The sequence below is a fragment of the Notamacropus eugenii genome, chromosome 1, assembly GCF_028372415.1.
Source record: "Notamacropus eugenii isolate mMacEug1 chromosome 1, mMacEug1.pri_v2, whole genome shotgun sequence".
In the NCBI taxonomy this organism is placed as follows: Eukaryota; Metazoa; Chordata; class Mammalia; order Diprotodontia; family Macropodidae; genus Notamacropus; species Notamacropus eugenii.
Window position 1 is genome coordinate 442,295,366 of NC_092872.1, and position 27,171 is coordinate 442,322,536.

The following is a 27,171-nucleotide window of genomic DNA, read 5'->3' on the forward strand; positions in this document are numbered from 1 at the left end:
CCATGTACACAGATAAATAGAAAATGAGAATTTCCTATAAAATCTAGATGAAGGTTCCCCACCCCTGGCAGTATCTTATGTATGGCTTATTTTCTTAAAGTACATTTTCATTCAGCGCAGTAGTACCAATAGAGCCCTGCTAGTCTGTGTTCCCTTCTGAATTTCTTACACATATATTCTTTGTTTTAAAAACATTGCTGGAAGGTTTTATTCCCCTTCTTTTTTGGGCATCACCATAACTAACCTCTTATTTCCCATAATTAGTTTCTTCCCCAACCCTATCAAAACAAACAAATAAGCACACAAATAATTAATGAATAAAGATATAAATAAACACATGAATAATTACAAATAAACAAATGAATAAGTGAACAAATGAATAGATTGATGAATGAACAAGCAGACAAACTTTTCCCTTATAACAAATAAGCATAATCAGAAAAAACAAATCCATACATTGGCTGTTCTGAAAAATGTATATCTTGTACAGTACATCTTTTCCATCACCTCCCTGTCAAAAGCATGATTACTCATTTGTCTTTTGAAGTCATGAATAGTCATTACTTTGATCAGAATTTTTAAGTCTTTCAAAGTTGCTTTCCTTTACAATATTACAGTCATATAAATTATTCCGGTTCTGATTATTTCACTCTGCATCAGTTCCAGTTTTCCCTGAATCTCCTTTGCGCATGCACACACACACACACACACACACACAAATACACACACAAATACACATACATATACATATAATGGAGTAAAATTACTCCATTATATTCTTTTAAAAATTAAAAAATTTATTTTTTTTAATTTATGAAATAAAATAAACATTTCCATAACATAGTAGAATAAAAAAAGATGATTGCACATGGAACTACAAATCCATTACATGCAGCTTGCTATTTCTTTTAAATATATAATAAAATTATCATATAGATTTCTTTTTTCCCCTTTTCCTTCCATCCCCCCACCTGCACCCTAGAGATTGCTACTATTAGACCCAAATAGGCATATATACATAAAAGCGTTCTACACATACTTCTCATGAGTTCTTTCTCTGGATGCAGATAGCATTTTCTTTTATATGTCCTTTGTAGTTAATTTGGGTATTTATAATAGTCAAAATGACAATCACTCAAATTTCTTCTTAAAACAATATTACGGTTACAGTTTACATTTTCTTGGTTCTGCTCATTTCATTCTTCATTGTTTTGTGCAAGTCTATCAATGTTTTTCTAAAATCAATGAACTAGTCACTTCTTGTAGCACAGTGGTATTCCATCATGATCATATACCACAACTTATTCAGTTATTACCCAATTGATGAGCATCCCCTTAATTTCCAGTTCTTTGCCACCTCAAAGAGAGCTGCTATAAATATTTTAGAATATATAGGTTCTTTTCTTTCTTCCCCAACTATCTTTGGAAAAAGACCTAGAAATCATATTGCTGGGTCAAAGGGTATAGACAGTGTAATAGGCAGCTTAATAACTCTTTACACATAATTCCAGATTGCTCTCCAAGTTGAATGTTCACAATTCCACCAACAGTGAATTAGATCCCAATTTTTCCACATATCCTCCAACATTTGCCATTTTCCTCTTCAATCATTTTAACCAATCTTATAGGTATAAAATGATATCTCAACGTTGTTTTAATTTGTATTTCTTTAATCAATAATGACTTAGAGTCTTTTTTATGAGTATAAATTTTGATTTCTTCATTGGAAAACTGCCTGTTCATATCTTTTGATCATTTATTAATTGGGGAAAGACTCATATTCTGATAGATTTGATAATATTCTTTATGTATTTGAGACCTTTATTTGAGAAACTGTCTATAAATTTTGCCCACCCCATTTTCTGCTTTCTTTCTGATCTTGGCTACATTTGTCTTATTTATATAAAACTTTTTAAAGTTCATGTAATTGAAATTTTCCATTTTACCCCTTACTCTCCTCTCTCTCTTATTTATTCATAAATTGTTTGCCTATACATAAGTCTGATAAGTAATATGTTCCATGTTCTTCAAATTTTCTTATGCTATCTCTCTTTTTATCTAGGTCATGTATACATTTTGACCTGATCTTGGTAAATGGTGTAAGCTATAGATCTGTGCTCAGTTTCTGCTATACTGTTTTCTCAATAATTTTTTATCAAATAATGAATTCTTATCCTCATAACTTAAGTTTTTGCACTTGTCAAATACAAGATTGCTATATTTATTTGCTTCTGTAAATTGTATGTATACTCTGCCTCTTTGATATAGCTTTTTGTTTCTTAGCCAGTACCATATAGTTTTGGTAATTACTGCCTCACAATGCAATTTAAAATCTGGTGCTGCTAAACCTCCTTCCTTTACATTTTTTCATTAGTTCTTTTGATATTCTTGACTTTTTGTTCTTTCAAATAAATTTTACTATTATTTTTTCTAATTCCCTAAAGTATTCTTTTGGTAATTTAATTGGGATGGCATGGAATATATAAATTAGTTTAGGTAAAATTGTCATTTTCATTATACTGGTCCTGCCAACTCATGAACAATAAATATTTCTCCCATTATTTAAATCTTATTTTATTTGCATAAAGTTTTTAAAAAAATAATCTTGCTTATATAATTTCTGAGTTTGTTCTGGCAGATGTACTCCCGGGTATTTTATACTATCTAGAGTTATTTTAAATGGGATATCTCTTACTATTTCTTCTTGCAGGGTTTTTTTTTTGTGATATATAGGAATACTGATGATTTGTGTGGTTTCTTTAGATGCAGATGGTATCTTCCTTCATATGTCCTTTGTAATTAATTTGGGTATTTATAATAGTTAAAATGACTTACTCACTCAAAGTTGTTTTTAAAACAATATTGCCATTACTATTTACAACATTTTCTTAGTTCTGTTGATTTCACTCTTCACTTTTTTTGTGCAAGTCTACCCATGTTTTTCTAAATTTGAACTCATCATTTCTTATAGCATGATAGTGCTAAAGCTATAGCTAGTAGTGTTATTCCAACATGATCATATGCCACAACTTGTTCAGTCATTACCCAATTGATGGGCATCCCCTCAACTTCCAGTTCTTTGCCACCTCAAAGAGAGGCAAGTTTCATCACCAATCTTCTAAAATCATGCTAAGTCCCTGAGTGAATTTCTTCTGAATGACAGCCTCTTACAGCCTGAGGTGGGAACCTCAGCCACAAATGAAAGACTAAGTATGGTGTATAGTGGAACAGTGCTGAAGTTGGAATCAATGAACCTGTGTTTATTTAATCTTGTTTCTATCGTTTGTTTCTTGTGCGACCTTGGGCAACTCAATCCACCTCTTTGAGCCTTAGTCTGTGGCAGTCTGTTTGCATTTCTTTGTTTTTTTTTCTTCTTTTCTTTCTGCCAATCAGGGATAAGTGACTTGCCCAGGGTCCCACAGCTAGCAAATGTCTAAGGCTGAATTTGAACTCAGGTCCTCCTGATTCCAAGGCCAGTGATCTGCCACTGAATCACCTTGCTGCCCTATGGAATCTGTTTTCTTAAACCCCAAAGTATCTTCCCATTTCTCCAAATGGATATAAAATTACCATTTATCTTTATCTAATTACTATAGAATTATTTTTTATTTGTCATTAAAATTACAAAGTTTAAGATTACAAACAGGAAAAGGTTTGAAAAGTTGGCTATTTGGGGAAACGATGCCTTTTTAGTTTTTTCTAAAAAGTTAATTTTTAAATGGCTACTTTTCCTGCTTATTGGCTAGAATAATAAACTTTCTAATTCAGAAATTCAAGAATTGAATCCTCCTTCCCAGATGCCTCATAAAAACTCTACGCTACTTTAAAATAAGACCTTTTTTTGCTGAGATATTTTAACAATATCAATATCAGAATTGTCCTCTAATGAATAATCCCAGCAATATTCTGGGGATAATATTTTAGTTGGTTTGTTGAGAAAAAAATACTTGTTCAGGTGGCTTTCTTCATGCCACACAGCCTCAATATTATTTGTCTTATCCTGAAGCATTCCCTTGTCACAAGTTTGGGTGAGTTTCAAAACCTGAAGGGGTGTCCCACCAAAAATGGCTGCATGGTAATAGAAATCTCCCATGTTAAAGGGCATGAATGCTGCAGAGAAAGGCCGTCTTTCATATTTGAAATCATTGGCATTCTTTTTATAAAACCAAGCATGGAGCTGGGCCACAGACTCCCCCAGGGTCTCCACACCAAAGTAATTTTCAAAGATCTGATCCACATCCATGCAGAAGAGGAAGTCAACTTCATGCTGGATATGATTTACAATGTGCTCTCCAATGATCTTCATGCGCATCATACTAATGTCTTGCCACCCTTTTGCTCCTTGAATTCCAAATACTTTGAATGTATGAAGAGGAGCCATCTCTATCCAAAGCAACTTGGAGGAGTCATCTACCATGATGTAAAAAATTGAATTATGACCAGCCATGAAGTACTTCTCTGCAGAGGAAAGGAATTTTTCCAAGTAGTCATCAAGATACCTGGGTAGCAAATGGGAGAAACAGTTATTTCAGTAGAAGTCAAGGGTTAATATAAAAATGATACTAATTTATTTGCTTACCATGTAGTAAGAACTTCTTTGAGTTGACTTGCAGTTGCAGCGATAGATTAAATTAGCCACAATCTTTCTTTGTCACTAATAGCATGGGTTTGTAAAATGATGTATAGCCATGGAACAAAGTTTTTCCTCCCTATCATAGATGTGATCCTTCATTGAAGCTCACTGAACCACAAAGGGCTCGGATATTACCTAGTTCTCATTACTATCATACTCTATGTTTAGTCCGTTGATAAGTATAAAGCACTTTCTATGTACCTGGCACTATGCTAAGCCTTGGGGATACAATGACTTTTGCAATAAGTGAACTATTCCTTGCTCTCATGGAGCTTACTTTCTATTGGGAGAAGACACGTACATATAAAAACATGTATAGAATGGACATAAACAAAATAAATAGAAGATAGTTAAACATAAGGTGATAACCAGGTACAGGTACACGTGTAGAAAGTGGCAAGAGATTCAACTGCACTTGTAAAGGGGATGGCATAAAAACAAAAGACCTAAAATATTGAGGGAAATGATGAAAACAGATAGGAATGAAAAAGGAATGGCACGTCTAGAACTTTCAACTATGTTATAAAGCAACAGTCATCAAAACCTATCTAGTATTGGTTAAAAAAATAGAGAGAGAGAAATGTAATAAACTAGATTAGGGAGAACCTGAGACAATAGAACTCAATAATCCTATTTTTGATAAAGTGGAAAACATAAATTACTTAGGAAAGAATTGCTTTTTAAAAAAACAGCTGAGAAACCTGGAAAGTATTCTGGCAGAAAAAAGACTTAGACCATATTAAACCTGACACCATATTCCACAATATATTCTATATGCATATATGACTTTAATATTGAATATCATTATATATAAAAACTAGAAGAGAAGCAGATCTTGTTATTAACTATGAATAGGAGATATATTAAGCAAATGAGAAAGAGGAAACTACAAAAGATAAAGTTAGTTTCTGCATAGAAAAAATTAATGTATGAAGGTTGAGAAGGCAAGTGGCCAAATGGAAAAAAATTTTTGTATCATATTTCTCTGATAAGGGTTTGACATCCAAGATATATAAGCAATTAGCAAATGTATATGACTAATAGTCATTCTCTTATAAATGAGTGATCAAAGGATGTGAATGGTTTTCAAAAGAATAATTACGAAGCAATTTCAGCTACATAAAAGAAGACTCCAAATCACTAATAATAAGAGAAATTCAAATCAAAACAATCCTGAAGTTTCACTTTACACTCTGAAAAGTGGCAAGGATGACGCAAAATGGCAATACTCAATGCTAGAGGGGTTGTGAAGTGATAGGCATACTGATGTATTGATGGTGGAACTTTGAATTGGTACAACCACTTTGGAAAGAAATTTAGACTTATGCAAATAAAATGATTAAAATGTTTACATCCTTTGACCCAGAGACTCCATCATTGAACTTAAACTCCAAAGAAGCCATTAATAAGAAGATAGAATCCACATATATCAAAATATATATAGCAACACTTTTTGTGATAGCAAAGAATTAGAAACAAAGTAGATGCACGTTGATTGGAGAATGGCTAAGCAGACTGTGGTTCATGAATGTAATGAGATATTACTCTTCTATAAGAAATGATGAATGTGATACAGAAATGTTCTCCTTGATCAAAGAAGCATGGAAGGTCTACATGAATTAATGCAGAGGATAGTAAGCAGAGTCCAGAATACAATATTCACATTGAAGACAACAATGTAAATGGAAAAAAATCACACACACACACACACACACACACACACACACACACACACACACACACACACCCCACAAGGGAGTGTAGCAAAATTATAAAGTTCAAGAATGATTCTAATGAAGAGATATGAGAAGACACTCCCAACCTACCCATTCATGGATATGGATGTAGTAGGTCTACAGGTGTTCCACATGGCACATGTTTTCAATCTTTTTCAATATATTGATTGGTTGTGCTGATTTTTCCTTCTTCTTGTTCTTTTCTTTTTTTTTCTTTAGAAATACTATCTGTTATATAGGATGGCTCTCTGAATGGAGAAAAGGGAAGGATAATGGAGAAAGCTATGATGATGTAAAAAAAAAAAAGACATCCATCAATAATTTTTTAAGAGGATGGTATGTCAGAGGTGAAAGATAGATTATAGAGAGAATAGACTCAGAGATGGAGGTGAGCTCTACCTGTAATGGACCTTCAGTACTATAACTATCCCATGGAGAATAAGCACCCCACAGGAAGGTAGTCCTGTCTGGGCTTAACTTATTTCTACAAGATAGAGGGGTGTGTGTGTGTGTGTGTGTGTGTGTGTGTGTGTGTGTGTGTGTGTGTGTGTGTGTGTGTGTGTATACACGTGTAATCATCTCATCTCCTTCCTATCAGAAACTTTGACTTTGCCCCTTGGTCCTTGGCTCTGATGGGTGACCTTTTACTTTATCTTTCCAGAGTCTGGACATCTATCCCACTTCCTGGTTTTGTCCAAAATGTGTTGTCTGCTTTCTGGATACCATCATCATTTCCTTTGCACAATAACTTTCAACTGTGCCCATGTCCCTTGGGTCTGAAAAATGACCCTTCACCTTATCTTACTGGAGCCCAGTGCTCCGCGCATTTCCTGTCATCTGTAACCATGACTCCCTTTTTCAAACACTATTCTGTGTTGTTTCGTCCCATTAGAATGTATGCTACTTGAGCTTAGTACTGTGCCTGGTATGTAATAAGCACTTAATAACTGCTCATTCTGTCTATCTATCTGTCTATCTATCTGTCTATCTATCTATCTATCTGTCTATCTGTCTATCTATCCATCTATCTGTATCTCTTCTGTTTATGGAAACTTGTATCTGCCTAGAGATGTGATATCAATAGCTAGCATTTGCATAGTACTTTAAGGTTTACAGAGTGATTTGAAAATATCACATTTTATACTCACAACAACTCTGAAAGAGAGGAACTATATTACACTGTTTAAAGATAAGAAAACTGAGATAGACAGGGAGTAAGTGACTTCTCCTGGGTCACACAGCTATTAAGTGTCTGAGATAGGATTTAGACTGAGGAAGACTTGAGTCAGCCATAAACTGACCCTTCCAGGCAAAAATGCTGCAACCCCCTCTGCATTGCCAGTTCAGAAGAGATTCTATGACCTTTGAGGACCCAGTACAGCCTTGCCTGGTTCAAGATCAAGCAGATCACTTGGATAACAGCAGAATGACTTCTCCACCACCTACATCAATACCCTGCCCTGTAGCAAGCTTTGGATGGACCCTATTGGGACAGAAAGGACAAGGAGCCCCTGCTGTTCCAGAACTGTGTGTTGTCCTAGCCACAGATGCTCCCAACACATGTGCTTTATTGGGTTCTATGTGTATTTGTGGGAAAGTATGCCCAGGTTTTGGGGGAAATGCTCTGTAACCACTGATTTTGCTATACCGTTTGAGCAAATATTTTTTTTAAAAAGCTGAGTGTACTGGCTGGTTGTTAGGATGAACTCATTGGTGGGGGCTTGTGACCTATAGGGGTAGGTAGATAACCACACATAGAATTATCTCTAGAATATGTGCTAGCATCTTTCCCTCTGGGGACCCTATCTGCTATTGCCACTGTAAGCTAAGGAAGCAAACCCAGAGGGGGTTGCTACAGATATATGGAAAGGATAGCTACTGTAGTAGGATAACAATAGTAACTCACAGTTATATACTGTTTCTTTTGTGAAACACTTTGTATAATATATTATCTGAACTTCACAGCTTTCTTATGAGGTGGTCCTTAATTATCACTATTTTAGAAACAAGGACATTGGGTCTCAGAGAGATTATGTGATTTATACTAGGGTCATATAGCTACTATATATTGAAGACAGGATTTGAACTCAGGTTCCTCTGACTGCAAAACCAATTGTCAATCCACTATGCCATGCTGCCACTCATTAAATTTTTTGGACCAGATCTGGAATTAATTGATCGTGACAAATTCCCTTTACCACTATAGATCAGCACCTGTTCTTCAACTTAGATTCATTTTTTTCTTTTCTTTTGTGAGCCATTATTTAATTTTATTTTAAGATAACATTTTATTTTTTCCCAATTACATATAAAAACCAACTTAGATCATAAAATATTGTCTGGGCCCTGAAAAGTTAAGTGCCTTGCCTAGGGTCACATAGCCAGAGAGTGTCAAAGGCAGCACTTGATTGCAGGTTTTCTCTACTCTGAGGCTGGCTCCCTATCTACCTGCTACCCTGCCTCTCCAAAAAAATTTAGTGTAATACATTTTTAAAAGATAGCGTGTCTAGTAATAATGGAGTTATAGTCTCACTGTATTCTATCCTGGAACAGCCATAGCAGGAATATGGTGATCAGTTCTGGAAATCACATTTTAGGGAGAACAATGATAAGCTGGAGAGTATCTAGGGAAGGATGACCAGGATGGTAAAGGACCTCAAGATCATTCCATATAAGGATCAGTTGAAGAAAATGGAGTTATTTAGCCTGGGGGAGTCTTAGAGAGGACATGATAATTGCTTTCAAATAGAAGGGAGATTTGTCTTGTTATACTCAGCAGAACTGGGAACAGTAGGGTAAAACTGTAGAGGGACAAACTCAAGTTTGATGTAAAACAAAAAGAACAAAACTTCCCAATAATTAGACTACAGAGTTTCCCAAAGTGGGTAATATTGCCCCCCAGAGGTGCTGGAATGATCCAGAGGGGTAGTGGTAGCGTTGGGAGCAATTGGGGGTTATTGAATAAAAATAGGAGGGTGGTGGGAGCATAAGGAAAGAAGAAAAAATAAGAAAATTTTAAAAAACCGTTTGTAAACGTTTCATCTGTGGTGTAACAGAGCTGAAGTTGTAGTGATTACATTATTTTCCAAATAAACACACAAAATGCAAGTTATAACCAATCAGTGGTCAAATCTGCAGACAGGTCTTAACATGCAAGTGTTGGCATATAAGCTTGTTGCTATTGTCAGGAAATCCAGCATTCACTGGCAAGAATATGTGCGTGTAATGGCTTGTTTCCAATATGATACCACACAATTTCATGACACAATACTGCATCATCAAAATTTCAATGCAGGAAAAATCCCACAAATTTACAATAAATTATTAAATTTAAGATGTGCTGGGAGGGGTGCTGAGTAATTTTTTTAAAAAGGAGGCAGTAGGCCAAATAAGTTTGGGAACCTCTGAATTAGAGGAATCCAAAAGTGATGGGCAACTTCAGGAAACAGTGCAGCATCCTCTCTCACTTGAGGTCTTTGAGTAAAGTTTGTATGACCATTTATTAGGTGAATTGTAGAGGTCTTTCCCAACCCCTCTTCATTCCCCAACCCCTTCCTTCTATTAATTATTTCCTGTTTATCTTATCTGGGGCAGCTAGGTGGCATAGGGGATAGAATGCTGGGCCTCAAGTTAGGAAGACTGGCTTCAGACACTTATTAGCTGTGTGATCCTGGGCAAGTCTTTTAACCTTATTTGCCTCAGTTCCTCATTTGTCAAATGAGTTGTAGAAGGGAATGGCAAACCAATCCAGTATTTTTGCCAAGAAAATCCCAAATAGGGTCACAGAGAGTTGGGCATGACTGAAAAATGACTTAACGATATTAACATGTAGCTTAACTGTACACAATTTAGATTGTAAATTCCCTGAGAGAAGGGACTTTTGCTTCTTTTTTTGTATCCCCATCACAGCACAGAGTCTTGCATACAGTAGGTATTAATAAATATTGATTGATTAATAAATATTGATTGATTGAGAGGATTCTTTCTCAGGTGGGATGGAATCTGATGACCTCTGAAGTCCCTCCCAATTCTGACATTGTGGCTCTATAATGGAAGACAGAATCAAAGCTAAAATAGAACAATAGGGACATGAAGATGAAAGTTAACAGGGACAAAGTCCTCCATTTGGGGCTAAAAATTAATTGCTAATTAATTGCATTAATATTTAAAAATATTAAATTAATTGCATTAATTAATTAATTCCACAGAATTGAGGTGGTCTGAACTTCCATTTGCAATATGCTTTTCTTTCCTCAGGCAAGTTGCAATAAGTAGAATTTATGAGAGAAAAAATTGATATGGCAAACAATCTTCTTGCCTTTTCTAAGCATCTTTAACAGCATCAGCTTTTGATAGCCATTAGTTGAGTGCAGAGAACTATATCAGGAGAGATAAAAAGATGAAGCAAAATATTGTTCCTGCTCTCATGGGGTTCACAGTTTGCAAAGGAAGGAATGATATAAATAGTTATATTAACAAACATCTGACTCATATCAAGAGTTATTTTCTTCCCTTCAAATAGCCTGCAGCAACTACCCTGAAACACTCTACTAATAACCATGGTGATAGCAGGCCTTCCAAACATCATCTAGTCTGAAACCTCTCCTTTGTGGAAGAATATAAAGAAGAAGCCATTGCTAAAGACAGGAAGAGGAGTCATGGTTGGGCTAAGACATTCAACCTTTAAAGGACATCAGATAAAATTCTAGTGTTAATAATGACTCATTATCATTTCTCCTAAACTCTGGGCTACTTCTAATCTGTTTAATTGGCCAAGGATTTCTGTGCAGCCATGACCAACATGGTTCATATCCCAAAATTTCAAAGGGGATAAATTCTTCCCCTAAGACATCTCAGTCTTTATAAGTGCTAGGTACTAGGTTTTTCTAAGGAGAGAGAGTTTGAACACAGGAGCTATCAATCAATATTTTTGGATTCTTTGAGTCAAACTTGAAAATGGCAGTCTTCCATTTACACTGATTCCATCTTTTCAGCCTATATCCCACAGTGTTAGTCATCACAGGGGTCAGACAGACCTGAATCTCCTTGAGGAAAGGGCCTTACCTTCCTGGATTCCCATAAATAACAAGTATAAGTAATGTTTTATTAAATATGAATACTTTGGTATGTTTTTTAAATTCATGGTAAGTTCCTCTTCCCATGTACATTTCCAAAACGAGAAAGTAGGAATGAAGGGTAGTTACTAGGTACACCTACCTTCCAAAAGCAAACACCACCAAACCCACAGTAATGTTCTTCTTTTTGTAATAATCCTCTAGGACTGATTTATGGTAAGTTCCTTCCCACACAATAGGAGCAAGCCAGTCAGTCACTGTTTTCACCTGTGGGCGTCTTCTGTTGGATAAAACAGCAAAGCAAATTGAACTAATTTCTCTTTTACTAAGACAACACCAGATGTTATCCAGGCAAATGAGCAAAATGAAGAATGGCATGGGATTATGCTTCCTGAGTCAGCTTTTAGAGTTTTCTTAGGAATAGGGAGTTTTAGCATTTCTCAGAGCATTAGCACATAAGCCAGGGTTTGACAGTCTTTGGCATGGAGGCAGTGAATGGCATCCAAAGCATTTGTTGTAAGCATCTTACCACTATTCAGCAGTTTTTAACGTGGAGTCCATAAAATTTGTTTTAGTACTTGGAGAACAATCTTAATGTAATTACTTATTTTGGCCTTCTGTTTTCATGGCCTTTTGTAATATATTAAAAACATTATTCTCAGAAAGGGTGCATAGGCTTCATCATTCTCAAAAGTTAACGAACCTCTGAATGTCCTTTTCTCCACCCCTTCTGTTTCTCTATTTTTCCCCCCTTCTGTCTTTCCTCTAATCTAATTCTTAGTATCTGCCCCCTATGTTATGGACCTGACAATGACCCCCTTGGGCAACTGTTGGCCTGGTGGGTAGTCCTTAAGACTTAAGAACACTACCTCTGTGTTATCTTTGAAAAGGAAGTAAACATAGGTTTTTGAATTGAAAAAACTTTCATAATCATCTAATCTAACCTCCTCTTTTTACGGATGGAGGAAGTTAAGACCCAGAGAGATGACTTTCCCAAAGGCACACAGCTCGTAAAGAACAGGGCTGGGATTTGAAAGTAGAACCTTAGATTCTAAATCCAGTGCTATTTATACTATGTGAGGGCTCTGTCAATAGCATGAAAAGTCAGATGTTTATATTTGCATTGCCCCAAATGCAATAGAAGCACCTCTTTAAGATTTCAAGCTGCAGAGGGGAGGTTTGGTCTACATTGTTGGAAGGGGTTTTTTCTTTTTTTTTTTTTAATGGCTTTGCTTTTTCAAAAAAATCTATCAATTAATTTTTAGTTTTCAACATTTGCTTCCAAGATTATGAGTTTCCCCATCTCTCCCCTCTGCCCACCCCAAGACAGCATTTGTTCTTATTACCCCTTCCCCCAATCTGCCTTCCCTTCTATAACACCCCTGCCTTTTCTTACCCCCTTTCCCTCTATTTTCTTGTAGGGCAAGATAGATTTCTGTACCCCATTGTCTATATATTTTATTTCTCAGTTGCATATAAAAACAACTTTTAACATTCATTTTTAAAACTTTGAGTTCCAAGTTCTTTCCCTTCCTCCCTCCCCACCTACCCCCATTGAGAAGGCAAGCAATTTGATATAGGTTATATATGTGTAGCCATGGAAAACAGTTCCATAACAGTCATGTTGTGAAAGACTAACTATATTTCCCTCCATCCTATCCTACCCATTTATTCTATTCTCTCTTTTGACCCTGTCCCTCCTCGTTTACTTCTAATTATCCCCTCCTCCTATCTGTGCTCCCTTCTATCATCCCCCCACCTTCCCCCCCACTACTTTCCTGTAGTGTAAGATATATTTTCATACCAAATTGAGTGTGCATGTTATTCCCTCCTTAAGCCAAATCTGATGAGAGCAAGGTTCACTCTTTCCCTCTCACATCTCCCACCTCTTCCCCTCCCTTGAAAAAACTTTTTCTTGCCTCTTTTATATAAGAGATAATTTACCACATTGTATTTCTCTCTTTCTCCTTCTCCCAATACATTCCTTTCACCCCTTAATTTTATTTTTTTAGATATCATCCCTTCTTATTCAATTCACCCTGTGCCCTCTGTCTCTCTCTGTCTCTCTGTCTGTCTGTCTCTCTCTCTCTCTCTCTCTCTCTCTCTCTCAAATCCCTAAAAACTACCCTAAAACTGAGAAAGTCTGAAGAGTTACAAATATTATCTTTCCATGTGGGAATGTAAAAAGTTCAACTCTAAAAAGTCCCTTATTATTTCTTCTTCCTGTTTACCTTTTCATGCTTCTCTTGATTCTTGTGTTTGAAAGTCAAATTTTCTATTCATCAAGAATGCTTGAAAGTTCTCTATTTCATTGAATGACCAATTTTTTTCCTGAAGGATTATACTCAGTTTTGCCAGGTAGGTGATTCTTGGTTTTAATCCTAGCTCCTTTGACCTCTGGAATATCATATTCCAAGCCCTTCAATCTCTTAATATAGAAGCTGTTAAATCTTGTGTTATCCTGATTGTGTTTCTACAATACTTGAATTGTTTCTTTCTGATTGCTTGTCATATTTTCTCATTGACCTGGGAGCTCTGGAATTTGGCTACAATATTCCTAGGAACTTTCCTCTTGGGATCTCTTTCAGGAAGAGATTGGTGGATTCTTTCAATATCTATTTTATCCTCTGGTTCTAGAATATCAGGGCAGTTTTCCTTGACAATTTCTTGAAAGATGATGTTTAGGCTCTTTTTGTTTTGATCATGGCTTTCAGGTAGACCAATAATTTTTAAATAGCCTCTCCTGGATCTATTTTCCAAGGTAGTTGTTTTTATAATGAGTTATTTCACATTGTCTCCTATTTTTTCATTCTTTTGGTTTTGTTCTATAATTTCTTGAATTTTCATAAAATCATTGGCTTCCATGTGTTCTATTCCAATCTTTAAGGAACTATTTTCTTCAGTGAGCTTTTGGACCTCCTTTTCCATCTGGCCAATTCTGCTTTTTAAGGCATTCTTCTCCTCATTGGCTCTTTGGATATCTTTTGCCATTTGGGTTAGTCTATTTTTTAAGATGTTATTTTCTTCAGCATTTTTGGGGTCCCCTTTAGCAAACAGTTGACTTGTTTTTCATGATTTTCTTGCATCACTCTCATTTTTCTTCCCCATTTTTCCTCTACTTCTCTTATTTGATTTCAAAATCCTTTTTGAGCTCTTCCATGGCCTGAGACCAATTCATATTCTTCTTGGAGGCTTTGAATTTGTTGTCTCTTTCTGGTTGTATGTTTTGGTCTTCTTTGTCACCAAAGTAAGATTCTATAGTCTGATTCTTTTTTCAATTTTTGCTCATTTCCCTGGACATTTACTTGACGTTTGAGCTCTTTGTCAAGGTAGTTCTCTGTTTCCAGGAGGGGTGTACTATCAGCTGCTTGATCCCTCCACAATCTGTAGACCTAGAGCTCCAGAAACAGCCCTACTGCCCCTGATGCTACTGCTGCAGCTGGCCCAACCCCTCCAACTACCTGGAGGCTGGGACTCAACCACTTTACTCTCTCACATAGGTATGACAGATTTTTTTCCACTGCCCTTCCAATTTGTCCTCCGAGTTTTGGGGTCATGAAGTCTGGAAACTACCACAGGTGCCAATGATTCAGCTCCCTCCCAATCTGCCCCCCAAGGCCTACTCAGGTCTAGTCTGTGCCAGCTCACACTGGACTGCACCCTGATCCCAGCTTGGCATGATAGATACTTCCTGTCAACCTTCCAGGCTACCTTGGGCTGGAGATTTGCTTCACTCCATCATTCTGTGAGCTCTGCAGCTCCAGAATTTTAGAGTCATTTTTTACAGCTATTTGACTGAGTTTGAGGGGGAGAGCTCTATCAAGTCCCTTTGCTTTGCCACCCAGAATGAGTTTTTTCATCAGAGAGTTCCCTATACCAGTGAAATCACAAGTCTTGTCCCTAGCCCTAGTATTGTTCCTACCCCTATCCTTATCTCTATCATCAAAAATAATTTGGGGAAAAAGAGTAAAGGAAAACCTAATCAATTTCAATCTGATCACTGAAAAAAACATTATTGTTATCTTTTGTTTTTATATCACTTTCATATTTCCCTTTCCTCTTGAGAGCCATCCTTTCTAACAAAGAATAAAAAAGAAACAAAATGAAAAAGATAGTTCTGTAAGCCTAACTAATACATCTACTAAGATCAATTATATATAGTGTTTCACACCTATAGTCCCTTATCTTTGCCATCGAGGGAGAGAGGTAAATTTTTTTCCTTGTTCTTTGAGGCTGAGTATAGTCAGTATATTTACACAGCTTACCCCCATCAGTTTTGACTGTGACAGGTGTTTCCAGGGAATTACATTGTTTCCCGGGACAGCAGGGGATCCATCACCTTTATTAACAGTCCCAGGCTTGAATGGATGAAGCAGAAAATAGCATAACCTCTGATACCTTTTTTAACTAGAACACCTCTCTTAGGAACAATTTCATTAGTCCTGGACACACTCTCTCCGTCTCTCTGTCTATGTCTCTCTCTGCATCTGTCTCTCTCCCAGTAAGTACAGGATTCTTCTGGTTGAAGACACATTTATTTGAAAATGAGAGACAACTCAGGATCGATCAGAAATGCTCATGATCCTACAGGAAGGAGGTAGTGATGAAACCAGGTGCAGATTTTTACTAGCAAGTGTGCCGGTGACAGCAGACTTTTGAGACTCCTTTTATTTTCATTCCTGAACTCCATGAACTTAGAGCTATAAGGTACCATAGTTACTGTCTTAGCCAGCCCCTTTTACAGATGAGGATGTCCAAGATCATATAGGTATTAAGTAGCAAAACCAGGATTTGAGTCCCTGTCATTGGATCATAGATAATATAAAGATGAATGCTTGGACATGACCAAGTTTCTTCAGCTTAGCTGAACTCTCCTTCTTGTGCAATGTCACTCCAGTTCCAAGTATTTTTGGTTCTTAGTCTAAAGCCTATGATTGGTTGATTGGCTGATTTTTTTCTCTGGTTAAGCTCTCAGGGTATTATGACTTACTTTAAGATGTTTTGGTTAAGTAAATTAATCAATACCATGCTTCCCATGGATGATCATGATAGTAAACATACTTCTCTCAGAGAAGATCATAGACCCATCTAAGTATTGAATGAATATTTGCCCTTCCTATTTCATTTGTTTTTTTTTTTTTTTTTTGTAATGATCATATGAGATCAAAGTCTCAGGGAATGACAAGTAAAAGGGATTTTCTTGGTCATTTAGTCCAATCCTTGCATCTTGTAAATGAGGCAGCTGTAGGCCAGATCATTTAAATAACTTGAACAAGGTAACACAAATAATAAGTGGAAGAACCAAAGTTTGAACCTACATCCTCTGACTCCAAGTTCAGGGTTATTTGTACTGAAAAAGTCATGTTCTTTCCATTGCATCCTGGGTGGTATTTCCAGTATTTCATAGACAGGGCTACCAAGAAGCAGTCTGTTATATATATGATACATATAAAGCACTTTGGAAAGAAGGATGCACATGGCAACCATAATTATGTGATTTCCTGGCCCTGCAACCTGCGCCCATTTCCTCTTGAATGTCTGCTGGTAAATTAAGTCAATTTATTTCCTTTGTCATAATCACATTCAATTTAAATTTATTTATGTGCCTGCCATGTTAAAGACATCGTGCCTTGATTAACCCCACCTCAACACCAATACCTCCTTATTACCCTGCATCTCAGGAACACACAGGGCAGGTGGGTGGTACAGTGGATAGGATACCAGGCCTGGAGGCAGGAAGACCTGAATCCCAAATCTGGCCTCAGACACTTAGCAGCTGTGTGACTCCAAGCAAGTCATTTAATCCTACATGCCTCAGTTTAATCATTTGCAAAATGAGCTGGAAAATGAAATGGCAAATCATTCCAATCTCTTTGCCAAGGAAATCCCAAATGGGGTCACAAAGAGTCAGGCATAAATGAAAGGACTGAACAACAACAATTCAGAAACACAAGACAGACTGGCATGAGCCATTAGTGGTTGAGTCCACTGAGTGGTGAATAAGCCTTTCTAAACAAATGTCCCTCTCCTATCTCAATTTTTCTTCTGTGCTACTGCTGCCACCTGACACCACTTGCTAAGTGCTACCCTGAGTATTTACTTCATGTAGGATGGAGGTTTTGTTCTTACCTGGGTCTAAACCAGTCTGACAGCTGAAGCTCATGGGATTGATGAAATGTTTTCTGCTCATCTACCCTGAGTGCAAATGGAAAAGCAAAAATGGTGATTGTGGGATCATTGGCTACCATTTGGTTACATTACATTTGTAAATGTCTGTCAGATCAAACAATTCACTGTAAGACATCACACACACTTTCAATTTGATTCAGAGCCCTGCAGTAGGCAGTGGAAATACAAGGATAAATGAGATGTGGGCCTTTGAGTCATGGGAGTTTCCCTACTCATAGGAACTGTGGCACAGATGCCTAGCATAATAGAAGACAGAATATGCATGGAAGAGATAAAAATATTGTTTTGTGAAGCTCATGGAAGAGAGAAAGAGCATTTTCAGCTATATGGGATCAGGGAAGACCTCATGGAGGAAGTATCATTAGACTTGGACCTTGAAGGATGGGTAAGATTTCCTCTCTGAGTCTGTTTTCTCATCTGTAAAATCAGGGCAATTGGACTATAGATGATCTCTAAGGTGTTAAATACTTTTGATGGAGGGGATGGAAATCCAGGTAAAGGGAATGAGAACTGAAGTCATGGGGGTAGGAAAGCAAAAGAAGTCACAGAATCACAGACTTAGAGTTGGAAGGGATTTTAGAGATAGACCATCTAGTTTAATCTCCTCAGTTTTTTTTACAGATGAGGAAACTGAGGCCCAGAGAAGTTACTTCATAGGGTCAAAAATTTAGAGTTGGAAGAGACCTCACAGGTCACCCAGTCTAATGCCCTTATTTTAGAGAAGACCAAACTGAGTCCCAGGAATATTAAGAGACTACTCATCCAAACATTCAAGCCCAAGCTCTCTGACAGTAGGCAATCCTTTTACTTTACCACACTGTTGAAGAGAAAATAGTACATAGTCAAGTTTGAATGGAGTTTTGTGTAGACACAGAGGGAAGAAGGGAAGGACTAGTGTGGATAAGTGTGTTAAAATTAGAAAGGTAGGCTGTTTTAGACTGCAGGATGCTTTGAATGTTAAGTTAAGATTAAGCTAAAAGGGAAATCCAACAGGAAGCCAAGAGACTAAGTCGCACCTCTCCTAGACGTAATCTCATCTAGAGCAGATGTTAGGAGCATCTTGCTTTGACCAAAGTCTAGCATGCTTCCATTTTTGGCATCCTGGTAGTACGCAACGGGTTATACCCTCTCAGCTTTGGATCATAGGCATTAGCCTGGGAAGGGAACTTAGAGATTATTTTATAGAGAAACTTAGACCCAGAGAATTTACACAAAGATCATCAGGTTAAGTAAGAGCCAAGGCCACTTATTTAAGATGATTCTAAACCCAGTACCCTCCCAGTAGGAAGATGGGAAGTCTAACATCCTCCAGACTGATTCTCATCAAAAAGAGACTGATTCTGTAGTTGCTGTTTAGTCTTTTCATTCATGCCCTACTCTTCATGACCCTATTTGGGGTTTTCTTGGCAAAGATACTGGAGTGGTTGGCCATTTTCTTTTCCAGCTTGTTTTCCAGATGAGGAAATTGAGTCAAACAGGGTTAAGTGACTTGCCCAGGGTCACACAGCCAGTAAGTGTCTGAAGTCAACTTGACTCTAGGTCTGGTGCTCTCTCCACTGTGTCAATATTAAATTTGTGCCTAGCCAAGTCCATCTGTCTTGAATCCCACAATCTTTGCACTTTCTGAATCATTGAGCACTTCCTGTACCATATTCCCTGCTTCTTGTCTCTCTTGAGTCCCTGAAGGCTTCCAATTTTCAGTTAAATCCCCCAAATTATTTAAAGGGTTGTCATATGGGAAAGGGTTTAAACTTTTCTGCTTAGCTCTCCAGGGTAGAGCTGGGAGCACTGTGGGAAAATTACAAGGAAACAAAGGAAAAATTCCCTTGAACAGAGTGGTGTCCAAAAATAGCCTGAGTTTTCTCAGGAAGTGCTAAGTTCTCCAGCTCTGGAGAGCATCAAGTAAATGTTAATTATCCATTTGAGAAGGATGTTGTAAAACGATTACTGTTCAGTTATGGGTTGGCTAGATGACCTCTGAATTTCCATATAACTCTGAGATTTTGTTAAATCTCCAATCCTTCCCTTGGACTTTGATTGGTACTTCATAGGTAGGGCCCAGTTAACCTCCAACTTCCAGAATCTTGTTCCTTGAGTAGAAGACTTGAATTAATTTCTAGACAGTCTGTTTGCCACAGCTGGATCTAGATACTGCATCTGAAACTGGGAGACTAGGGTCATTCTCTGCTAGGGTAACTAGTCATTCTCTGCTAGGGTAACTGGTACTAAGATTCATAGACTCACAGACTTATAGACAGAGTCAGGGAAGCAACTTCTGAGAAGTAGCTGTCCAACCTCCTCATTTTAGTTACCCTTTCCCCATTGAGACTTTCCCTGTCACAGTTATTTCTGTCAACATTTTGGGGAAGTTTTGTGGAAGCCACAGATGACATGAGAAGAAGGTCAGTAGATAACTCAAAAAAAAGTTTAGAAACTCAGAAATGCACAAAATATAGGTAGAGTATAATTTGAACATATTTTTTCTTTTAATACCATAATAATTCAGACTTCTGTGGTATGAAGGGCTAAAAAATTTTACATGGATTTTCCAGATTGGGGTAGGGGTTATGGCACTACACCTTTAACCCCTTGGATGTGGAAGAGATAATTGTATATATGAGGAAATTGAAAGCTAAAGAGATTAAGTGACTTGCTCAAAGTCACAAATTTAGTGAGTGACAGAGCCAGGATTTGAACCCAGCTCTTTTGTCTCCCAGGTAAGTAAGTGACTCTATTACCACTATGAACACATGCAAAGCAAACACCTTTGCCATTGCTGTGCTGAACACATGTGAATGTAGATGTAGAATATGCTGATTGACTCAGCCATCAGGGGCTTCCACCGTGGCAATTTCCAAAGGGGACATTTTTAAAGTTAAATTAGTCTTAATTGCCAGAGACCACCTTTGAGGCACAAGCCAAACAGAAACTTGCTTATCATCCTTAGAAAGATGAAACCAATACATGAAAATGTCCTCTGCTTGGATCCTACTGCTGTGGGCAGGAAGCTTTAGTTATGCCTTAACACAGAAATGTCAAACTCCTGCTGGCAAAACTCCCACTGTGACCCCAACCAGATTAAAATATAATTGGAAAGTGTGTAACAAAATTAATAAAAATACAACACAGTATAGTTAATGTGAGTTTCTAGGTTTCCAAGTCCGTATATTACTTGCAGGTATATTTTTTTATTTTTAAAGTCTGATACTAGTACCTTAAGCCACCAAGATCCTGGAACTGATTCATTAAAAAAAAGAAAAAAAAGGTCAGCTACTTACCTCAATAAAGTAGCTATCTAAAAGTATTTCCAACAACAAAAGCTAATAAAAATTAAAAAGGACAATATGAAAAGTTTTTTTCTGTTTCCTGAGAGTCAGAGGAAGGAGTTGAAAGTTTTATATTTGAGACAGTTGTGGCTGCTTCCTATTAGAATCCACCATATTCTATCTTTTCCGTCTCCCTCTCCCTCTCCCCCTCTCCCTCTCTCCCTCCCTCCCTCCCTCTCTCTCCCTCTCTCTCTCTCTCTCTCTCTCTCTCTCTCTCTCTCTCTCTCTCTCTCTCTCTCTCTCTCTCTCTCTCTCTCTCTCTCTCTCTTCCTATCATTCCTCTGTTCAAGGACCTCCAATGTCTCCCTGTTACCTCTAAGATGAAAAACAAACTTCTTAGCTTATCCTTTAAAGCCCTTTACAATCTGGCTCCAACCTACCTTTCCATGTTTAATAAACATTACTCTCCTTCACACTTAACTTCCAGCCAAACTCAGCATTCTTTTTCTTGTTTCTGTGACTTTCAATAGGTTGCTCCCCATGCCTGGAATGTATTCTCTCTCCATGACTCTCCTACAGGAAGCCTTATTGCATCCCCCCTAGTTTCAATGTTCCTTCTATCCTTTATCCTCTATCAGGTGCTAAACCCTGGGACCTCTCACCTTCTCCTGCCTCCTCTTTCTCATTCTGTCTTTGTATCCTCAGTTCTTAGCAGATGTACCTAGTGCACGCTTTAAAAAACTTATTGGATGGGATGCTATTTTGAACTTTAGTACTAGAGATGGGGCAAGGATATAGGAAAGAGGGAAGGCTCTATTCATTTATCCTGAGTTGTTGTCCACTTACAAAAGTGTTCTACGACACTCTGGCTGATTGAATTCAGTCCTCAAAAGCAAAGCAAAAACTCACATTCATTAGAATTTCATTTTTACCTATTGACAAATTCCTGAATGATGATCCCCAAAGTTAGCAAAAACAGCAGGAAGAGAAGGATTTTATCTTTGGAGATCATTGTTCTCTCCTGGGAGAAAAAAAACAAATAGAGGAATAGTAGGTTACAATGAACTTGTAGTGAAATACAGTCCAGCTTGCGTCCCCATCTCCTAAAAAAAGGAACTATTTGTGACCATTGAATAATGGAATATTCTTTTGAGATGAGCTCATTCCAGATAACCCAGAAGCAGCCCACTGGTTCAGGCTTCACTCTTCCTTCTCCTCTGCCCCTTGCCCCCTCCCAGACCAGGGCATACTTATAACCATATTTCTCCTGTTACATTATAGAGGGTCACCTGCCAGCTTGACAAGGCTTCTGTGGGTTGAATGTCTCCTCTGTGCGTAAGCACTTTCTTTCAGGAATAACCTAATTAGCTTCATTATTTGTCCATTCTGGGAACTGCTTCTTTCCCACTCAAAAAAGCAGTAATTTTGTCTTCAGCAGGATTCTCTCTGTTGGGAAGCACCTTAAAATGCCCTAGTTTCTGCCCTGATGCTTCTGCCCTTCCCAGGGCCAAGACACAAAAGTACATGTGTTTGTATAGCAGATCCAAAGGGGAAAAGATTCATATTTGAAACTGTGAGTCTTTTTACCCTTCCTAAGTCAGAATGGAAGATACCAGGCGATCTGTTTGGGGAGAAATTAGGGCTGGATTTAATGTTGTGGCCAAGGCTCTGAGCCTTTGGTGGACCTTTGTCATAGGACCTCCTAAAAATGGCATCCAAGAATGCTGATACCAGGAGCACAAAAATATAGAGGCATAGCAGAATGTTGCTGTGGCAACATAACGTGTTTCTTTCTCCACTGAAGATAAAGTCAGCCAATCTTAGGGCAGCTAAGTGGCTTGAGATTCATCTTCCTAAGTTCAAATCTGACCTCAGACAGTAGCTGTGTGACCCTGGGCAAGTCACTTCACCCTGTTTGCTTCAGTTTCATCATCTGTAAAATGAACTAGAGAAGAAAATGGCAAACCACTCCAGTGTCTTTGCCAAGAAAACCTCAAATGGGGTCACAAAGGGTCAGACACTAACAGTCAAACTTACTAACAACAACAAAAAAAATGAACAGTAGCAGGAATTCCCTCATGCTAATGTTTATTCTTGATCTTCCCCCTGGTCCTATGAGCATAAACTGATCAGGATACATAGAGGCTTAATGGCCGTAACATTATTTGGGTTTCTCTAATCCCAGATTTCCTGGTTATATGCATGATTTCTTCTCTGTCCATGCAACAGACTTAGAACTGAGAAACAGTCTCACATAGGGACACATAAGTTTCTCTGATTCCCTTTCAAAGGGCAACTCCTGGCTAAATGCAGCAGCAATTTATTTCTCAGAATTTTGCTGCTTCTGGTTTTCATTAAGAATCTTCCAATATAACTTCATTTCACTTTAGTTACGGTAAAGGGTTTAGCAATCTACCCCACCCTTTACCCCAATCTCTGGACCTCTAGACAGGATACATGTATAGAACAGTGGTTCTCAAACTGTGGGACATCTGAGGGTTCCTTAGACCCTTTAAGGGGATCTGTAAAGTCAAAACTGTTTTTGTAATTAAGATGTTTTAATTTCAAATAAAGTATGTACTGGTAGATATAACCCACATAAACAAAACTTTGGGAGAGGGGGTTGGTCCTCAATCATTCTGAATAGTGTAAAGGGGTTCTGAGACCAAAATATTTGAGAGCCGTTTTTATGGTATAGATTTAAAGATGGAAATAACTTTATAGATAATCTAGTCCAATCCTCTCATTTTTCAGAGGAGGGAACTGTAGTCACAAAGTTAGGAAGCATCAGAGACAGGATTTGTCCCCAGGACCTCTGATTACAAAATCACTGCTCTCTCCATTAGCCCACATCGCTGAATTCTTCCTACTTACTCCATGTTCATGCCCTTGGGGTAAGGAAAATGGGAGCTACTGCCCTCTTGGGGATGAAGTATTAGCTGACCAGTTTAAGTGTTGGTGTTAACAACTGCAAGTGTAGAAAGGTATCTTACCCCTGGAAGTCTGATTCATAAGAAATGGATCAGAAGTTGGATGAGCCTTTGTAAAGAAGTTCATTCCAGAAGTTTATTCCCTGATATCCGATTGGTTAAAGTGTTTTCCATCAGTAAGTTTCTATTGTTGGCTTCCAAGGTGGAATGCTACAAACTAGAATTCTATTGGAAATCAGATTCCTTCAGAAGATCCTTCTGATTGGCCGTGGACGGCAACTAGAGATAAGAGGTCCAGAAACATGACATTTGTGAAAACAAATATTATTACAATGTCACATGCCCAGCGGATGATGTCAGTACTAAACAATGATAAGGTGACATTTTATGAAGACAAAAAGTGTAGAAGTAGTAAAGCATTTTAGCAGTGTCTATATCCAGTGCCCAGAGTCAATCTTTTGCTGTTCTTGGAGAAGGAGAAAAGACTTCAAAAAACTTAATCTTGCCCAAACAATCTCTTTTCAAGAGACATTGAGTCAAGTGCTTTTTTTTTGGGGGGGGGGGGTTTGGGGGGGGATTTCTCTCTTCCTTGGATCTTCTACTTTCCCAGAGTCCCTCTTAGAAGAATAATTGGACTCATAGAGAGTACCTTCCTATCAATTTGAGCGATCCCAAAGTGGACTATTTTCCTTTGGGAGATGGTGAGTTTCTTGTTCTTTCAACGTGATAGTGGTTGATCACTAGTCGAGGTGATTTATCCTTTCTATGGGGATTAGAGAATATTATACCATTTCTGAGACCCCATCTGAAGTTTTGATGATCTTATAAAATATCTCAAAATTCATAGGGGATGCTTCTTCTGTTAGAAATATGCTGTTCCAATGGTCAGTAATTGTGTTTTCTTGGCTGAAAGATGTAGCACATCTGGAAATGGTTCTCAGGAAACCTTTGCTAGAAGCTATGTCTGATGCCTGGAATGGACTCTAATACTGAAAAGACCATAAGGAAGTATAGTGCATGCCATATTACTCAACATAGTATAACAAAGTTACTGCTTTTGTTAGCAGTGACCAATAAATTATGGTCCATACCAGTGAAATAACTTGAGTGCATGAAATTCCCTAAAAGTGGTTTGAATTACTCTCTATTCCATCAGAAACACAGCTTTGTACTAATTTTTTTCTTGTTTTTCTTTTTTAAAAAAATTTTGTGAAATTAACAAAACATCAATGAATGCAAACATTCCCACATGCAGAGAACAGAAAAAAACATGATTATTCTTCTGGAGTTATGATTGGTCATTACATTCTTCAGATTTTTAAGTCTTTCATTTTTAAAAATAATTTTTCTTTTTTATGAACCTGAAAAATATTAATAAACAAGAACATTTCCATATGCAAAGAAGTGTGTATTTTCAACCCTCTTTTGTCAGATAAGAATGAGATTCATGAGATGATAATCATAAAGAACTTAGCACAGTGCCTTGGCACATAGTTAGAGCTATACAAATGTTAGCTATTATTATTATATGAGAGGCTCACTCCCCACACCCTTTACTTCATGTCCGTATATCACTTCACTCTTGGACCATTGTAATAGTGTGTTAAAGACAGATCTGCCTGCCTCAATTATCTCCCCCCTCCATTTCAACCTCCATTCAGCCACTAAACTGATTTTTCTTGAAGAACAGGTCTGACCATGTCACTATCTCTACTCAATAAACTCTAGTGGTTCATTGTGGTTGCCAATATAAAAAACAAAATCCTTTGTTTGGCATTCAAGGCCCTTCACAACATAGCCCTCCAACTTTCCAGGTGCACCATGTATTCTTTGATCCAGTGATACTTGCTTCCTGGATGTTCCACATACCTGGACTGCTCTCCTTCATCATCTCTGTCTCCTGGCTTCCATCAAGCCTCAACTAACATCACCTTTTGTATGAACTAAAATACACCTTCTATAGGAAGCCTTTCTCAGTTCCTTTTAATTTAGTGCCTTATCTCTTTTAATTATTTCCTATTTATACTGCAAGTAGCTTTTTTGTACATACTTGTTTATTTGTTATCTCTCTGACTACATTCTAAGCACCTTGAGGAGTTTTTTCCTTTTTCCTTTTGTATTTTCAGTGCTTACAACAGTACCTGGAACATAGTAGGTGCTTAATAAATGTTTATTGACTGATCGACTCAAACCCCAAGTTATAAGAGAGCATCAAGACATCCTCCTAATGCTAGTCATCAGCAGGATGTACAGGAGGATATACGGAGGAAGTACATGGATGGAAAATCACTCATATATTTGTGAAGTGTGGAGTGATTGGGCATGAAGTAACCAGAGAACAGAGTGGGAAGAATTAAGATGAGAGCAAATTATATTGGGAGTTAGAGTAATTGGTGATGACTGCAAGTGACAGTGGTGTGCAAGCTAAGAAAATGTAACTCAGTGGAAGTAAATTGGGATGTGCAATTTGAGGGTGCATTTTGAGCCTTCAAACTTGGATCTCCAGAAATTTCAGGGTGTTCCTGCCAATGGAAGTTTTTTTTAGGAAGATTGATAGAAGATTCAGGCAGTGTATGACCAGGCTCCTTGAGACATTTTGAGTCCTGTTCTAAAATTACTTCAAGAGTATTTCTAGCATATGAGAAGACATGAGAGAAGTATTCTGGGAGATGTGTGATGTTTGGGTATCACAGTGGTTTCTATGTTAGGAAAAGAACACAGTTGGGGTGGAACTAATGGACTTAGTGTCTGAAAGTGCGTAATTATCCAGCTCTAGTCTCTCTTATGAGCTCCAGTTCCATATCACCCATTGCCATTCAGTTGGATGTTCCATGAGCATTTCAAACTTCCCCATTTCTGTTGGTCAATTATAAGTATTTATTTTGCATTGATTATATATTGCATTATGCTAGGTACAGAGGATATGGAGATAAAAACATGTTGTCCCTGTCCAAATAGAATTATATCCCTTTCGGAGGAACTTGTTTGTTTTGCATCTCAATGCAAAAAACAAAGAAAATATTAAGTAATTTCCAAGGTTATACAAAGAAAATACAAAGCTGAAGAGGAGAGTGTTGCTCAGTGAAGGCCTCATGTGATGCTTGGGTTAATTTAAGCTTTGAAAAAATCTGGGGATGAGAGGTGTCAGAGGTGAGGAAGGGGTGCGCCATCATCTTTTTAGTCTCTTTATACTTCTATGAAGACATGTTCCTCCATAAGCTCCTTGAAAGTAGAAATTGTTTCATTCTTTGTATTTGTCTCCCCAGAACCTAACACAATTTTCTGACATACAATATTTAATATTTATTTAATCAAGGCTAACAAATTGATTCATTCATTCAT

At 37.6% G+C, this 27,171-nt stretch overlaps 1 protein-coding gene across 2 annotated transcripts; it reads right to left on the reverse strand.

Annotated features, from left to right (window-relative positions):
- Positions 1 to 3,578: 3,578 nt before the first annotated feature.
- LOC140519094 (N-acetyllactosaminide alpha-1,3-galactosyltransferase-like) lies at positions 3,579 to 24,016 on the reverse strand. 2 transcript variants are annotated; one of them, XM_072631797.1, is made up of 5 exons: positions 23,893 to 24,016; positions 21,832 to 21,920; positions 17,574 to 17,639; positions 11,587 to 11,724; positions 3,579 to 4,499 (listed from the first exon to the last, which is right to left on the reverse strand). In XM_072631797.1, exons 2-5 carry the CDS (start codon positions 21,909 to 21,911, stop codon positions 3,824 to 3,826), a joined length of 960 nt encoding a protein of 319 aa, XP_072487898.1. In that variant the 5' UTR covers positions 21,912 to 21,920; positions 23,893 to 24,016; the 3' UTR covers positions 3,579 to 3,823. The 2 variants fall into 2 exon arrangements, with proteins under 2 accessions (XP_072487898.1, XP_072487899.1); XM_072631798.1 differs by lacking the exon at positions 23,893 to 24,016 and adding an exon at positions 23,774 to 23,866.
- Positions 24,017 to 27,171: the final 3,155 nt, after the last annotated feature.

What these genes read in the sequence shown, in the direction of transcription:
- LOC140519094 (XM_072631797.1), bottom strand. Translation starts at nt 21,911, where the DNA reads ATGATCTCCAAAGATAAAATCCTTCTCTTCCTGCTGTTTTTGCTAACT. An exon ending in ATTCAGGAATTTGTCAATAG is followed by an intron (nt 17,640 to 21,831) that starts GTAAAAATGAAA and finishes ATTTGCACTCAG; the next exon opens with GGTAGATGAGCAGAAAACAT. An exon ending in TCAGACTGGTTTAGACCCAG is followed by an intron (nt 11,725 to 17,573) that starts GTAAGAACAAAA and finishes TTTATCCAACAG; the next exon opens with AAGACGCCCACAGGTGAAAA.